Source organism: Phaethon lepturus, unplaced genomic scaffold, assembly GCF_000687285.1.
Source record: "Phaethon lepturus isolate BGI_N335 unplaced genomic scaffold, ASM68728v1 scaffold41192, whole genome shotgun sequence".
NCBI classification, from domain to species: Eukaryota; Metazoa; Chordata; class Aves; order Phaethontiformes; family Phaethontidae; genus Phaethon; species Phaethon lepturus.
In genome coordinates, this window is record NW_010524863.1 from 24,097 (window position 1) to 41,071 (window position 16,975).

General features: G+C 36.7%; 1 protein-coding gene across 1 annotated transcript in view; it reads right to left on the minus strand.

The window, feature by feature from the left end:
* PRPF40A (PRP40 pre-mRNA processing factor 40 homolog A (S. cerevisiae)) overlaps positions 1-15,824 on the minus strand; it is a 24,170-nt gene extending 8,346 nt beyond the window's left edge. Inside the window, exons 1-13 of the mRNA XM_010282576.1 lie at positions 15,687-15,824; positions 12,615-12,695; positions 9,511-9,541; positions 9,246-9,268; positions 7,060-7,137; positions 6,848-6,958; positions 6,244-6,364; positions 4,922-4,946; positions 4,246-4,551; positions 3,228-3,336; positions 2,240-2,304; positions 1,427-1,591; positions 601-709 (exon numbers count right to left, since the gene is read on the minus strand). Coding sequence (XP_010280878.1) covers positions 601-709; positions 1,427-1,591; positions 2,240-2,304; positions 3,228-3,336; positions 4,246-4,551; positions 4,922-4,946; positions 6,244-6,364; positions 6,848-6,958; positions 7,060-7,137; positions 9,246-9,268; positions 9,511-9,541; positions 12,615-12,695; positions 15,687-15,824 — 1,362 coding nt within the window. The remainder of the gene's footprint in view (positions 1-600; positions 710-1,426; positions 1,592-2,239; positions 2,305-3,227; positions 3,337-4,245; positions 4,552-4,921; positions 4,947-6,243; positions 6,365-6,847; positions 6,959-7,059; positions 7,138-9,245; positions 9,269-9,510; positions 9,542-12,614; positions 12,696-15,686) is intronic.
* Positions 15,825-16,975: the final 1,151 nt, after the last annotated feature.

A 16,975-nucleotide genomic window follows, 5' to 3' on the forward strand; every position in this document is an offset into this window, starting at 1 on the left:
CATGCTTGCCCAGTTTCAGCCAGGTAGCTTTTCAGGAAATTTTGATCTCCAAAACGTTACCCTGCAGCAGTTAGTTGCCCAACTTCAGTTGCATCCTGTGCAGGAACAGAACTTCTAGTGGTTTGTTTAGGTAAGGATTTGTCACCTTCTGCCTGCTAACATTATTATACCCCTTAGGTATTGTATAATGAGAAATAAGGAACAATTGCCTCCAAGTTCCTATCTACAAAACCAGTCATAGTTATGAAAAGTCCCACCAATGCTTTTTCCTTTGTTCCCTTCCCCCATCACACCTTTCTAAACTGAAGAGTCCCCACTCTACAGGATCTCATAGTTGATAAACCTTGCCTCCCTTCTGTTCTTTTCTCTCCCCCTTCCGCTGGAGAGAGGGTAACCTGACCGGTACCCTGTAAGCAGTATATGGTTCACAGCAACATTCTCATTTGCTCCTCCCTGCCTTTCCTACAGATTCCTCCCCTCCTGTTTGCATTTTGACTGTCCACGAACAGCACTAAGAACTGCACTGCTTGCAAGATTTCTTTACTAAGAAGTATAAACTAAGTGACTGATAACAAGTGAAAAAGTTTGAAAGGAAGTTACCTTCTCTTTCTTAGACAGAAAAAACAAAACGTCTTCATAAATTTCAAGACGATCACGCTCAGATATCGCATTCCAGACTTCCATCTCCCCAAACATTTGTTCAGCTTTTCTGTACAAAAAGAAAAAGCATACAATCATTTAATGGTGAACACTGACTTAAATTGTCTCGCTGGCTTACAATAACGTTAAATGAATTCTGTTATACATCATAATGCTTTTGTATGACATCTCCCTAATTTTCTGTCTTCAGCAGCTTTTTCTGTGACAGCTTTCTATCTCTTATAAACAAAGGAAACAGTTAAAAACTAAAGCTGATGCCACAATACATGCCTCTCTATAGAAATGCAAGTTGACATGCTGTGCATTGCATTAGTATTTTTATCCGAGGGCTAGCACATGGTCAGGCCACTGTTCTAGCAAACATTATATGCAATCAGATATATAAAATTTTCAATGACAGGCTTATTAGACATACCTCCCTTTGGGCATGAACTTCCATGAACAGGCTATCAGAACTACTTTGTTCTTAATGGCAGATGTAATATAAAACTCCTCTCAGCACTACCTTATACTTCTACTTATTAGAACTTCAAACCATTACCATCAGCACACCTGGTCTTTTTTGCATAGGTCTATGAAAAGGAGAATTTTTTTTGCCCGAGTCTATGAAAATGAGAACATTTGTGTTCCTGTAAAACTTTTAGTTACAGGCTTTTCCAGGCTGAGCGCATACAACGTTAGCATTCACCAAGAGCAAGCCAGCAAGATCTGATCATTAACTTGGCAAGCCAGTGAAGGCTGGAACTTCATTTAAGATCAGTCTTACTTGTATCTTGTTGTGGATGTCATCTTTTCATGGTTTTCGAGAAAACGCTGGAAGGATTCTTTAGCTTCTTTGTATTTTGATCTTGCTTCTTCTTTCTCTTCTTTTTCTGTTTGAACTTTGTAAGCATTAAAGGCTTGCTTTTTTTCACTTAATTTTGCCAAAGCACTTCATATCAAAGAAAAAGAAAACAACGTCAATTATACAAAAGGGAATTAAAGTGGAAAAACAAAACCAAAGAGCCCAAAGGTAACAGACTTGAATAATCCAGATTTTTGAGACAAAATTAAATACAATCTAAATGGCCAGTCATCTCACTGCCTCTCCCTCAGGATTATGGAAGATCTTTTCAAAAAAAGCAGTAAAAACAAGCACTTACTAATAAAAGCAGTTAATAATAAAACACAAACTACTATCATCCTTTCAGGTTGCATTCACGCATTTCACATTACAATGCTATTTTTATCATGGATAGCAACCACTTCTCTGCCAATGTTTCTAGCAGCCACCCATTTAAAAAAGTAACCTAGAAGGTCTTTAGCTCCGTCATTGTAAATGCATGCTTTTATTAACAAAAGAACAATTTAAAGAGCATAAAACACAAAAACCACCACATCTTTCCAAAGGAAAAAGTTAAGCCTAGGACTTGCATTTCTTTATGTAGTAGAGGAACAAAGTTCCCTGACAAAGGTACACGTTCACAAATGCACAAATATCTATTATCAACAAATAAAACAATCAAGTTACATCAGTAAAGTCAAACTGCTTAAAATAGAATTTGTGTAGAAATGTAATGAGGAAAGAATCAAGCAGTACCTGTATCTAGGATCATTAATGATCATTTTCATAGCTTGCTCCCAAGAAGCATTGGATGGTACTCGCTGTGAAAACATTCAATCATTAAGTAATAAGATATGGAATCAACATCGAACAATGACAGATTCCTTAAAAAATAGCCTTTACAAGAAAAAAAATGCATTACACTTTCAAGGTTAGGACATCATTCTTAGTCACAATTTAAAAAAAAAAATATTCACGGTCAACATGGAAAACAAAACAAGGTATTTTTGGGATTATTTCTATTTCTACAACAAATTCTTCTGAAAGTTTGTCTACTATACAACTATGTTGACTCACTAGACAAAACACAAACAGACCCCATATAATCTGAGAGAAAATCAAAGCCATTTTACTTTCACTGCAGCTCCATCTTTAAAGCAAAGATAAAAAATAGAGAACTTAGACAATCAGGCAACACTTATTAGAAATGTACCTCACTGTCAGACAAAAATATTTGCAACCATCATTTCCACAATGCTTAAATACAGTTTTAGAATTACTACTTCATGGAGGAGGTGGGAAATGTGTCCTTAAATCATATTAGCTTATGGAAACACCACATACTAAATCTAGCGGTTTGTCCTTTTTCCATATGGACCTCTACACTGCCTATGAAGCATCTAAGTGAAGCTATCCATCAAATCACTCACTGTTCCAGTTTGAATTTTGGACAAAGACCAGATTACACGTTTGCATTACAATGTGGGGATAATGTAAAAAGATGAAAATAAGAAATAACTGAGAGCCCCAGTGAAAACTCAACAGCTCCGCCCTCACCCAAAGAGCTGAAAAAAGTTTAAACTCTGTATTGTTTTCATTGTAGCTTTCTTTTCCCTCATTTCTTGCCTAGTACAAAAGTCCTCTTCCACAACCGTTAGAAATTCTTCACAAAAAAAAAAGTCTAGCAATTTCTGGCAAATGAAGTTTTGGTAGTTCAATAAACCATGAAGAACAGTTGAAATACCTTTTCTTTTAAGAGTTCTTTAAATGCTTGCTTTGCTTCTTCCTTTGTATTCCAGGTATAGGTTTTTTTAACTGGTTGGGCATCGTCGTCCTCCTTCTTTGAAGCAGCACTATACACAAAAATCAGTAATTTTATTATTTAAGCATTTTTTAAGTTCGAGCCACTGAAGAGTAATAACTACCATAATCAGATAGAATGAGTTTTTTTAAATAGCAACTCAAAGAAAAATAATAATGCTACACATGATAAACACTTGTACAAACAATTTGTACAAGACTCTTCCTTTACAGACACCATATACAATTGATGAAAAAAGGCAAATTATTTCAGAAAAGTATTATCACTTATGCAACTGGCTATCTGCTCAAGTTATCTAGAAATTATTCATAAAAATATAATGATGACATTTAGTGGGAATATTTACATATATATTATATAAAAATATAAAGGGGAGTGCCTAAAAATATGCCTCGCCCTTAATTATCTCCTGATAGCTATAATCCCCCACAGCATGTTTCTTTTCTGTTTGAATTATAAAAATATTAAGCTGCAATTCACCACATAATCAATTCTCCATTATTAAGAAACAAAGGATCTCATTTCTGGTGGAACAGATAAAAGTCTATTTAGTATTGCATCTTCTTCTAACGACAGCCAATCGCACAGATCTATTGAAGAGGAAACACACAGGGTAAACATATAACATTACCCTGGCAAACTCTCACAGCTATTGAAAAATTCATGAAATGTTCAAGCCACTAATGTTCTCCGCAGGGTTTAAGAGCTTTGGGAGAGGGTTGGCAAGGGGAGCATGTCAATTTTTTTAAAAATACATTTAATACTTCTTCCTCTCTTTCTTACTCATTATTCTTCTCTGCAGCCATTGATTCACGCTCACGTTTCACTGGAGAAACGGCTAACTGTCAAAGAAGCTTCACCACTTACAATTGAAGATAAACCAGATCCTAGAAGAAATACAAAACTGCAGCAGCGCCACTTGCTTTGTAATTTCACTTACTCTGCTGAAGCCTCCTGCTTGGAAGAGTCGTCTGCTGCATTAGCTGCAGTTTCTCCACTCTGTTCCTGTGCAGCAGGTGCAGAAGTTGCTTGTTCCTCAGCTGCGGCTGTGCTGGTACTCTCATTTTCTACCACAGAAGCAGCTGCAGCAGATTCTGCTTCAGAGGCTGCTGTTGCTGCAGAAGTAGCAGTGGTGGTAGTAACAGCTGCGGCAGTTTCAGCAGCAGTTGTGGCTGCGGTGGTTGTGTTTGTTGCTTCAGCTGCAGCAGCTGGAGTAGATGTGGGAGTCGATTCTTCAGGCTTTGTGCTACAGGTATCAAAAAACAGGAACAGTCACGTACAAGCATGGGACAACTTAAAGCTTTAGGGAAACCTGTAGTTTAAGCGAGTTACAAGTACAAAATTAAAGGTTTACATCTAGTAAAGATTGTATCTCCAAAGAACACAAACCAATCCTGGCTCAGAGAAAAGAAATGCTTTACTGAAACTGTATCTGTGCAGATCAATCATTTCAGTTAAAAAGAAATCTAGAATATATTATTTAAGGTTTTATATAGTAAGCCACTATTTGGAATGAAAAACTGCATGGAGAATGTTTTAAGATTCAAGGACTAGATTCCATTTTTAAGAAATGGCAGACTAATGTAAAAAACATTAGCATGCCATTAAAAACATACCTGTTTTCTTCAGCTTTAATCATTGCTAGAGGAGAGAGGGGAAAAAACAATCAAAATATAGCTTCAAAAATAGTTCATATAGGCATAGTAAAAAAGTTACTGTTAACATGATTTAATAAAAGCATAGCTTTAAATATTTTTGTTACGATCAATAATTTTAATATTTGTACCCTTTAAAGACTGACATAAATGTAGACTAGAACAAAATTTAGAAATCCCATTAAATAAAGATTAGGGTATATAAAAATGACTTCTTGGTTTAAAATAACTATTTCAACTTTAAAAGACTAGTTTAAAGAACAGATAAAGTCATGTCTACTGAAACACATCTTTCCTCCTTTTTTATTCTAACAGTCACTGATGCTTATTCTTCATAGTACTTTTTTAAATACTAATTTCTTACCCCAGCTGATTTTGTAGATTTTTTCATCAAGATCTTATTTGCCTTACAATACCAAACAAAACCGCGCTAAAAGTGAAAAACAGGAGCATAGCATCGTATGATGTTTGTACAAAAGGGGACACTGCCTTTGTAATACAGAAGGGTATAAAAAAATTACTAGTATTTTTGCCACATCATAGTTTATCAAAATAATTTGTCAAAAGTTAAAAGCAAATTGATACCTAAGCAAATCCTTACACACAATTTTGGCTTTCAGCAGACAGCCAGTACTACTTCTTTGAGTATGAAATACATTACTGTTTCCAAAATTCTTCCAAGACACCGAAACAAAATGTAATTCTTACTCAATTATAAGCTATACAGTACTCAAAAGTCCAGCACCCTTCCACCCAGGTTTCCGAAGCAAATGAGGATTAGTACAGTCGTCCCCCTGCCTCTTGTCTTCCCCTATCAACCTAAACCCCTTCAGAAATCCTACTAGGTTCCTACAAATTTCCAAAGGATTGGTGGCAACCTAAGACTCAAATCCTACAATAGCCCTAAAACGAAGAAAGACTTGAAGCGTTACCTGCAGACAGCATGCATGTAGCCCTGAACAAGCCACAGCACCTCACATCCTAAGCCTCTTCCTGTTCAGGGACATGAGGGGGAGATGATGCTCCTGCCACATAAATAGGGAAGAACTACGGGTATAATGGACACAGGGATGGTGATGAGGTGGTGTGGACGCAGGAGACAAGACTGCTCCATAGAAATCTCAGACTGCATTAATTCTACTACATATAGCTTATTTCAGTGGATTTCACTTCTAACACAAGTTTGACTGCCATGCTTTGATGCCAAATTTTTGCCCAAACTCATGCCCATGCACAGCTTACAACTCACTGCTGCTCTCCCTACTATTTTTTCTTAACATTACCTTCAAGATCCTCAAGCTCCTTGGGTTTTGCCCAGCGCGATTCCTTTGTTTGGGAATTATAATAGTAGGGCTTTCCAGAATCAGATTTATACTCTTTCCAGGGACACTTAGACAACAATTGCTAATGGATAGAAAACAAAAACATAATATCAAAATTACAATGGTGTTTTTAAATTAAAAGGATAGCTAGAAGTGAAGACAGAAACACTACACAAAGAAATAACTTAAGGATCAATGAATACAAGGTATATACTTTCCAAGGAAAATACCCCCCCTAGAGATAAACACATACACATTACTCATGTAAATATTTAAGAAAGCCATTTTCTAATACGGAAGATTTATCTAAAAATTGATGAAAAATGTCCATTTTGATGAAAAATTGATGAAAACGGAGTTTTGTCCATTTTGCAGCCTCAAGTTCCAACAACATAAGGAATGCGATATAAACACTTTTGCAGCATTTCTTATTTTAAGATTTTGCTCCCATTGGAACAGAAGATCTATTGGCACAGCCATCCTCCTGCATGATACTTATGCTAGGAAATTCTTGTGTTTGCACAAATGCACACAGTACAGTAATCTTCATCTGAATTTAGTTCACCTCGGCAGGTGTTTTGAGATCATCTGGCTTCTCCCATGTAGACTGCTTTGTTTCAGTATTATAGTAATATGTTCTTCCATCAGGTGATTTGTGTTCTGTCCATGTAGATTTCTAGTAAAAATAAAAGATACCATTAATTATGAACAATAATTGCTGGCCAAGATGCTATCAAAGCCACTAAAAAGTTAAATACAAGTGGAAATCCGATAAACCTGTTTAGAGTGCTCTTCATTAACAGAACTGTTGGTTGTGGCAGTTTGCTGGGCTGCACAAACTACGGGATGTGTTGTCTGAGGGCGAAACAAAACAGAGCTCTGAAAAGACATTCTGGTTAATATTCGTTTTTCATTTGAACACGTACATTAAATATACTAAGTAATTCAGCAGCAAAGGAAAGACAGCAAGCCAAAAATCTAAACACATTTAAGTCAGTATTGTTTTCAAGAAACCACTACTTTGTGACAAGAGCTATTAAGAGTCTCTGACAGCCCCCTCCCATTCAGCAATCCAAGGCAGTCAACTACCATCAGAAAAGCAAGCAAAAATGAATGTGATCTGACTCTAACAACTTCAAGTGAAAGTCCCAGAAGCACACTATGTTTTCAAAACTAAGAAAAATTTGCTTCAAAAAGATTCTGGCTTTAAGAGTTTAGTGTGAACTGAGGAGTGCCTCCCAACTGCTTTTCATCAACAGTTTATATAAACTCTCTGAAATTAGGGCTGGCAAAACACAGCTTTAGACATCTACTCTGTTTCAGTTCCTGGATATGGCTGAGGAAAAACAATCTTTCATAGGTTCAATTGCCTCATTCAATTACACAGAATGCAAGTCTCATAGAAATAAAAGGACAATTGATATTTGCCGACATTTAATAATTCAGCTAGGTACAAGGTCCCCAAATTTTGAAGCAACAGCCAAAAAAAACCTTACAGTGGGGTATCTTTGAGGCCACATGACTGTTTTTACAGATTCCACCTCTTGGTTATCTAGCCAAACTTTTTTCTTCATCATCTTAAAAACTAAAGGTAAATGTCTGGGATACCTTCTGGAGAAGTAATTTAATACTTACAAAATTTTAAATAGAAATCTGATAGTGAGTGAAAGTTATTCATGGTCATTCAAGGTACCATGAAAGACAAATTAAAATTTGAGATCACTTCCAGGTGACCTGCCTACCTCAATACAAAGTTACATTAATTCACGATTCAGAAGTTTCAATGTTGAGATTTACAGCACCAGTTCTGTTTCATCAGCAACTTCCCATCTGATGGAAAGCTGGAACAGTACTGAAAAATCACCCAATGAAGTACATTTGGCCTCCAAGTCACCTTTCTGCTTAGAAGTTCAACCTATGCTAAATCACCTTCCATGCAACCTACCCAATATTTATTCCTACTTAAGCTACTGAATTATGCTATGTTCCCACAAACATGGAAGGAGACACTAACAAAGCAAATTTCAAATAATGTCAAGACTTTGGGGGTAGAAGTTAAGCTAAATCACCAATGAGACCCATAACAACAGTGATGTTTTCAAAATAATTACTGGGTAACTATATAGGCTATTCTCTTTTTATTGTTAAAGTGTTTGGTAACAAAACTCTCAGCAAGCTGGTTCAAATAAATCACATGGGACTGAATAATACCAGAACCTTGAACCTGGCTTCTCCTGCTAAGCACAGCTGCATTAAGAAACAGCAAGGAAGACTTAATCATTGTCTACCAAATTCTCCTATACCTATTAGAACTGCCACAGCAAAATATTCATTAATATGTAACAGGTAAAACATTATCCAAACATAAGTAAAATAAAAATCTGCTTATGAACTGGTCCCTGATATGGAAGGACAAAAAAAAAAAAAAAAAAAAAGAGGAAATGCAGTAAGAGGAATAACCTTCAATCTTCTTCAGTGCAAATAAAACCCCAACTTCACCCTGAGTAGCTATCCAGCCCAACACTTGCGAAGATTTAAATCTTAAACAATTCAGCTTTAAAGTAACATGGGTATCTAGGCTACAATTCACTTCATGCTCAGGTAGGGCAAAAAGACCTAAAAGCACCACAAGAAATGTCTCATATTGCTGCCCTGCATACTAGAAGAACTAGAAATACAGCAGAAATGCATATCTAGTTTAGCTCAAGCTTAAATTTCTTCAAAAAAATTTTTTTACTACAGTCACATAAAAAGATCATGAAATCTGTATGTCCCTGACAAATAAGAAACACATTTGGAACTATTAATTTTAACATTAATTATAGGCTGACAGTCAAATAAAGCAAAGAAGCTCCATATGATAAGAAAAATAAGATACAAGGTATTCTTTTAAACCTGTAAAGCCATGTATGCACAACACCACACTGCTATTAAAATCTTTTAGAATTTTGGTTTTCAATTACCTGAGTTCCAGGAGGCGTTACACCTGAAAAATAAAATTTAAAACATTAATTTTAAAAAGGGCTTGGTTGCTTTATTTTTCTATATAAAGATTAATTAATCAGTGTTTGAAAGAAAAAAAATTTTTCTGGGAATTAATGAAGATGTCAGTTACTGAAATGCTACATCACATTTTACAGGAAAGTATGATTGTGTTTTTTTTTTTTTAAACACTTCACCTAATTCTGGTGAAATATTTTGAAATGGTAACAAATTGTTTATACTTACCTACTTGTGCATCCATACTGTTCACCCCTGGCTGTAGGAACAATCAACAGACATTTAAGTACTGAGTGCAATTGTAATTAAACCATCAATAAATACAGTACATATGCAAACAAGTGCTTTCAGCAACAAAATGCTCTACTGCCTTAAATATGGATTCCTAGCTTCCCATTGCCTGCTTAATTATTACTGCTCCTTAAGTAAGTGATTAGGAACATCAAACTACTTTTCAGAAAGGCAATTTATACACTAAAATATATCAAGGGGTCCCTTGCCATCTTTCCAATACACGTCTTCATCTCCCAAAGAAGTAGGCTGGGAGGAGGGAAAAGAAGAAAAAAAAAAAAATTATGTTCTGAATTTCTGCTGGAGTAGCTTAGTAGGCTTCTGTTATAATTGCCTCAAGCCTTTGAACATATTAGTGTTGAATTTGTTGCATTCATAAAACTGCTTGCAACTAACCAAAGCTCTTACAGATACCCTTTTTGAAAATTTTCAAACTAAAGAAAAAGATTAACAGAATTCAAATAGAGTTTTCCCAATTTCTTTTCCTGTACGCAAAAATATTGCTTGCAGGTTTATCCTTTGCTAGGGTTTACCTTTCATCTCTCTTCTACAAAGTTGATTCCAATAAAAAATTTAAGTAAAAAATGTAAAATTTGTTAAAGAGAAAAGAAATCGTATTATGTTTGATATTATCTAACAGGACTAAACCAGGTGAATCATTAACAAAATGCAGGCCTTTAAAGTGCATTCTGTGTATTAAAAAAATCTCAGCTACTCTGCGTGCACACATATGTCTTTAAGCGTAAGGACTGTCAGTTAAGCAAGGCCATAGTTAAATTTGTGTCTCTGCTACGTAATCCTTCTGACATGTTTCTTTTCTTGTGCCTCAGTTTACTTTTCCAAGTTCCACTCTAATTTGCTGTGCATTGTAAGAGCACTAATCTGACTGAAATAATCACTTTTAGGAACTACACTGGTTCTAATCAGCTTTCTGGAAGTAAACACTTCTGTAAATGACAAAACAGACAGCAAACCTGCGTAGGGAGTGGTTTGAAAGACCACCACATTTGGATGAAACAGTCAAGACTAAAGAGCCCTGACATCAGCATATATCATTCAGTTGGCCTCAGTGAGCTTTAGATTACATTTTACACTTGAAGAAGGTATTTTCCAGACAGCCAACATTGTAACAAGTCAATAATCTCATGAAGCTTACCAAGCAAATCACCAGGGCTGCAAAGAAGATCACAATTTTTTACTTATCTACAAATTATTTCTAATTAGGAAGTGGTAAAATCAGTCTTTTATTTTTGAAACACTTTCCAGGCTGTGTTACACATGCAATAGCAGAGAGGGACAAGAATTCTGCCATGACAGACAAATGCCTTCTCAAACACATGGCACAAAGGTGTGAGCTCCTGCTATCACTGCCAAGAGAGTTAAGGGCAAAATTAAGAGCTGAAGCCCTCTGCCATGCTACTTTACCTCCTAAATACCATATACCCACAGACTTAATTCAATCAAAATTTACTCCTAATACCGTATTAGAAAACCAAATTAGCTGCCCTCTTGCCAAAACATGTAAAAACATACACTAAAATTCAAAATTAGACTGATTTTAGCACTGTTCCCTCCCTCCCCTTTTACATCTCTTTTGGCCATAGTGTTTTTAAGATTTTTCTCTGAAGGTCTGAAATTCTTTCAAAATTTTCCATTTGAAAATTTTCTAGTCAGAAGATTGTAACAACTTCTGTATGGGAAACAGAGGAAAATCACTAACATCCTTCCTGCTTGGTAGCTTCTAAAATATTCAGTGCATTAGGAAGTAACTACACAAGCACAAGAACTAATGAAGCACAGTTCCCAAGAATTTGCCTAAGGAGTTACTGACTGTTACTTAAATTACACTACGGCTGTAAACATACACTCACATCTCATTAAACAGAGGACAGCAGGGAGAAGCACACTTGTAACTAGCAGGCAGATTCTCTAGTGTCTGATAAAGCCCAAGCACTAAACTTGAGTTTTTCTCTGCTGTTAAGATAATTAACATCCCTTCTCTGTATGGGGATGTATCCCTTCTCTGGTATGAATTCTCAGCCATCTAGTACACGTCAAGATGATGTTACATCCTTTTCCTAACAGTCCCTTCTCTACTTATTTTGCAGAAACTTTGCATCTTTGTGATTTTTCTCTCATTACTCTAGAAGGCAGATGGACCACTTAACACAATACATCTGGTTACACATAGCACATTTAGTAGATAAATTAAAGATTTCCTTTCAGCAAACACTTAATGAAAAAGAAGTGAACTATTAACCAACTTATTTTTTGAAACAGTCAACAAAAGCAGCAGCAAAGGTTTTGTGCTTAGCACTGTAGAAAAGTTCAGAGTTCTACAGGATGAAATGTGACTTGGGGATGCAGTACCCGCATGGTAACAAAAATAATTTATTTCTAAATTTAAGTGGATAGAACTGCTTTTAAGTGCATCTCCTGCAGTTACTTTAAATCTCCAAAAAGATCATGTTAATAGGAAAGAAATTTAGCCTTCTCCACCTCAGAAACTTCATCTGTAATATCTGTTAACTCTTCCTTCTCCATTTCCACCCACATTACTTCCTCATACCTTTACCTATTTCAGCAAACTTTACTCAAGATCTCAAATGCGCTGAATTTCAGAAGCTTTTACGAAAAATCAGATATATAGTGGCCAGACAATTAGCCCTCCCTCCAAACAGCCAGAGTTCACACTGGTTCCTGCCAAGCTACAAGCAGGTAAGGGACAAGGGAAGAGGCCAGAGGTGTGGGAAGCATTATGGGAAGCAGAATCCAGACAGAAAGAAGAGAAAATCAGACACAGTTACAGAGAAGAGTTTAAAGGATGGTGAAAATCCACAGGACATCAACAATTACTAGCTCCGCCTCTCACAAAAATTGTATTTTTAACAATAATTCAAGAGCTAGGTAAAACTTCATTGCAATTAGCAATATCTTTTTCATAATCCAATTCAAGAAAATAAAGGCATACCCATTCTGAAGCAACGACAGCAACCAACACAAAGAGCTTTTAAAAACCAGAAAAGTTCAGTTAAACTCACCGGAACTGTAGGCTGCATAGCAGCTTGGGACATGTGAGACATCATCATTCCAGGCATTACTGACTGCATCATTCCAGGCATCTATAATTAAATAGCATTTCAGATGTATTTTATGATATTTTAAACTTTTTTTTTTTTATTTAAAAGCAATTACCTGGTACTAGTTTTTAATAAAAAAAAACAACAAAACCACCTTTTAAGCACTTGGCAACAAGAAGAAGGATGGGTTTGTAGAATTCTCATTCCCTTCATTACACTCCTACAAAATGAACATTAGGAATAACATGTCTACAGTATTCCAAAGTCTGATAGGAAATTTTAATAAAGATGACCATTTAAACTACAAAAGAACAACAGCAAATGATGTGTGATCTGTTAGTAAGGTATTACTGAAATCCTAAGTTAAAGCAGGAAAAAACAAAGGTTGGGAAAGATTTCTGCAAAATTACAAGCCACACAGAACAAACTAAACAAAGGGAAGGTAAACTCAGAATCTAAGATTAGTTCTGCTCACATTTTTTGACAACTTTCAAACTGTCTCCCTTTCCTCTTACCTCACAAATAGGAAGAAACACTTTACAGGGACACTAGAAGAATGAATGTCTGCAAACAACTTCAAGATGGAGAGAGCTATTAAATTTAAACATCAAAACTCTAACACAATTATGAACTGCTTTTTTTAAAAGTATGGTAAAAAAACCTCAACGTAGACATACAGTATTAAACCATGTAACAGTGTGAACTTGGTAATGGGGTCATACCACACTACAGAAATAAAAAGTTTGAGTTTAGACCTGTATCCGAGTTTGCTGGGTGGTCCAACGAGACCAAAAAACCCACAGAACTGCGACTCAGATAAGCTAGCTTTTGCTTAAATATTTATGCTTATAGTCTCAAAAGGATAGTTATGCAGAAGTTATGCATCACGGAAGTGATGCACTGAAAAGATGTCAAAAATGCTACTGAAAAAGTGTTTAATATCTTGCATGTTTCCCATTATTTTTGCTGATCCTAGCTTTTAAGAACTAACAAGCCATTAAAAAAGTGGCAAAATGAACAAAATATATAATTTAGGTCATTATGAACATGAACTTTTGGCCACTCATCCCAAAAAAGTCTTGAGAAGTCAACCCCCTTCAACCTTTCAGTTATGCCCCTTTACCTTTATTGTCCTTGGCAGGCTGGCCAAGTGACCCCATCCCCCTGTATCTTCAGGGAGCATCAGGTTACCACTCTCCTCATCTTGCATCTCGTGCGGAGAGAGGGATATGTGGTAGGGCTACTGCTCCACCCTCAAATCCACAAGGTTTTCTTGGGAGGGTGAGGGAGGAAGGAAAGACTGGAAGGCGGCCCCTCCTATTTCTCGCCATCCTGTAGAAGCAGGAGAAGAAAGCACTCTTGCCCCACCGCTACTCTGGGACTCTGAGCATGTCAAACTTCTTCAAAGCCCTGGCTCAGGTCCTGAAGAAACCCTGCGTACTGCTCGGTTTCTGCACAACACTAACCCAAAGTCAGCAAAGGGGAAAAAAAAATTGGGAAGGAGAGCTAATTATTTTCCAAAAGATCTTCCTCTGAATGATGTTGACAGTAGGCCATTGCTATTCTCTATGCAAAGTAGTCACCTGTCCTACAGGGGTTCTCCTCAGAAAGGAGAAAACAAGCTACAAAACATCCCATTCTGCAAAGCCTCACAAATAAACCTCTGATATCTGCTGGAAGAAAGAGTTTATCGTGCAAGGAAGCAAGCCAACATGGGCTGATACTTCCAGCACAATAGTTCATGGTGTGAAAATATCACCATCCTGTCCCATCCTTGAGGCTGTAGGGTAATCGAACCTCTCCCCTCTGCCATGCCATTTATCTTTAGCTTTTTGCTCTACATCTACCGAAGAGTCACGAGTTCTCTATATCGCTCACTAAAATATTAAAGATTGAAATATTCAATGTATGAGACTGAGAACAGTGGAACAGAAGCTACAAAAGAACTGTTAAGTAGAGGACTAAGACAGGATTGCTACTTAAGTTTCTAATGAACACACACAAAAGCTCATGCTATTAGCCATCACGCTACTGGTCAAATCCTCCTCATCTTTTAAAACTGCATTATTTTTACACCAGAAGCTCTAATATGCTGCAAAACCATGCTGAAGAGGTTCCTACCAAGTCTTTATATACCAGTTAAAAAAGAAGAAAAAAGACATACGGTCTATTCAAGGTGCTGCAAAGGAAGAACACTGACTTGCCAGCATGACCTTGTGGGCCATTCTCAAAGAGTTAATCTTTCTTGCCATCCACAGTCTGCTCTCATCTAGATGATGACACTCAGTTCCTACTTTTGTAAACCATCATCACAGGTAGTATCACTAGAACATTTATTATATCCAGAAAGAGAATTGTTTCTTTTAGAAGTTGAGAATTTAATCAGAAACCACACAGGAAAAAATCTTTGATTATTGAAAATAAAAGCTTTAGATTTGCAAAAAGCACACGTATGATTCTCGCTACTCTTACCTACCAGCCCAGGTTCACAACTGTCAATCTGAATGGCTCAGTTTATTTTTCAATCACATGACACTAGCAACAACTGTATATACACAGAATGATAAACCACTCCCTAGGATTCAAGAAGGAATTCTGCAAAAATTCAAAATGTAATTATTTCTTCCCTTGCATCTCCCTGTATTTTTCATTTGTGTAGATGTAAGAGTTAGCCAAGAATTAAAGAAATATGAAGTCCTGTACTGTTACCTCTGAAAAGAACCACTACTTTATTTTCCTAGTATTAGTAAGACAACCTTACTTCTTCAAAATCTAAAACTACCAAAAAGCTTTAATAAAAAACAAATTATGGATTCATACCTATGGCTGTTTACAATTAAAGTTACATGAGGTGCATCAATTACCTGTTACAAATGAGAAGAGTTTCTACATGGATAGGGACTGTGGCACAAAACACCCCAAACTGTTAACCTTACCATTTGCAAGCTACTGCATGAGACTTACCTACCTCAGGGATTACCTGACACTATTATGGGAAGAAAGAACGAAAATAATCTTGTGGAACTGCCTTACCTGCCCCATTGGTGGTCCTCCCATGGGGGGCATCATCTGAGGCATCATCCCATGTGGAACTGGTGGCATATTTGGTGGTCTCTGACCCATAGGGTGCATTCCCATTGGAGGGTAATGTGGCATGCCTGGGTGTCCCATCTGAAAGTCAACAACAAATGAGAATAATCAGCATGAAGTCAATGACCCCAAACCCCAACAAAAGCATTAAGAACAAATCATGGAACAATTTGGGCAGGAAGGGACCTTTCAAGGCCATGTAGTCCAACCTCCCTGCCATGAGCAAGGACATCTTCAACATGATCAGGTTGCTCAAAGCCCCGTCCAGCCTGACCTGCGATGTTTCTAGGGATGGGGCATCTCCCACCTCTCTGGGCAACCTGGGCCAGGGGTTCATCACCCTCATGGTCAAAAACTTCTTCCTTATATTGAGTCTGAATCTCCCCTCTTTTAGTTTAAAACGATTACCCCTTGTCCTATCGCAACAGACACTGCTGAAGTCTGTCCTCATCTTTCTTATAAGAACAAAGAAGCTCAACACTGAACTGAAAACTATTTAGGTAATTTTAGACTGATATTGCAAAACAGCAAGCAAGATCATTCACTCTTCTAGGTCCTCTAGAGCCAGAGTTATTCATAATTAACAAATCAGTTTAAAATTTCCATATCAACACCCAAATGAAAATAAACCTCTATAATACTTTCATCTTACGGTTTGTCACAGAAAACCATACTAAAGTTAGGAATGCAACTATTTCTGCATGCTCTTCCATACGATTACAGTTAACACAAGTAACCCTGTGGCACAAAAGTCAAAGAGAGAAACAAAATATATTCTACTCCTGATGTCCAGGTCTGAAATAGCTTCTACACTGACCACCATCCCAAAAATCTGAATCCTGTTGCTGTTCTGGTATTTGGTACAGTCACACTGTGAGTACAAAAACATAGAGAGCTTTCTATTCTAGTCAGAAGCAAAAGCTCTAAGGGTACCTTAAGATAAACCCTGGAAAGTATTTTACTTTGAAGAACACATAACTTAAATATATGCATACAGAAATATGTTAGAAAAGTGTACTAATTTATTCATATGAAAACTCTTCTTAAGTAAAACATCATTTTAGAAGGCTTCTTATCATGAAAAAAAAAGTAACACCTTTTTCTTATGTGTTTAAAAACAAATTTTCTGTGGTGTTTTTTTTTGAGAAAGACTCTCTGAAGATGGGAGTGGGTGTTTCAGACAAAGAAATCACAAACAACTAGCAAGGTCCGAAACTTGACCTCCCCCGCCA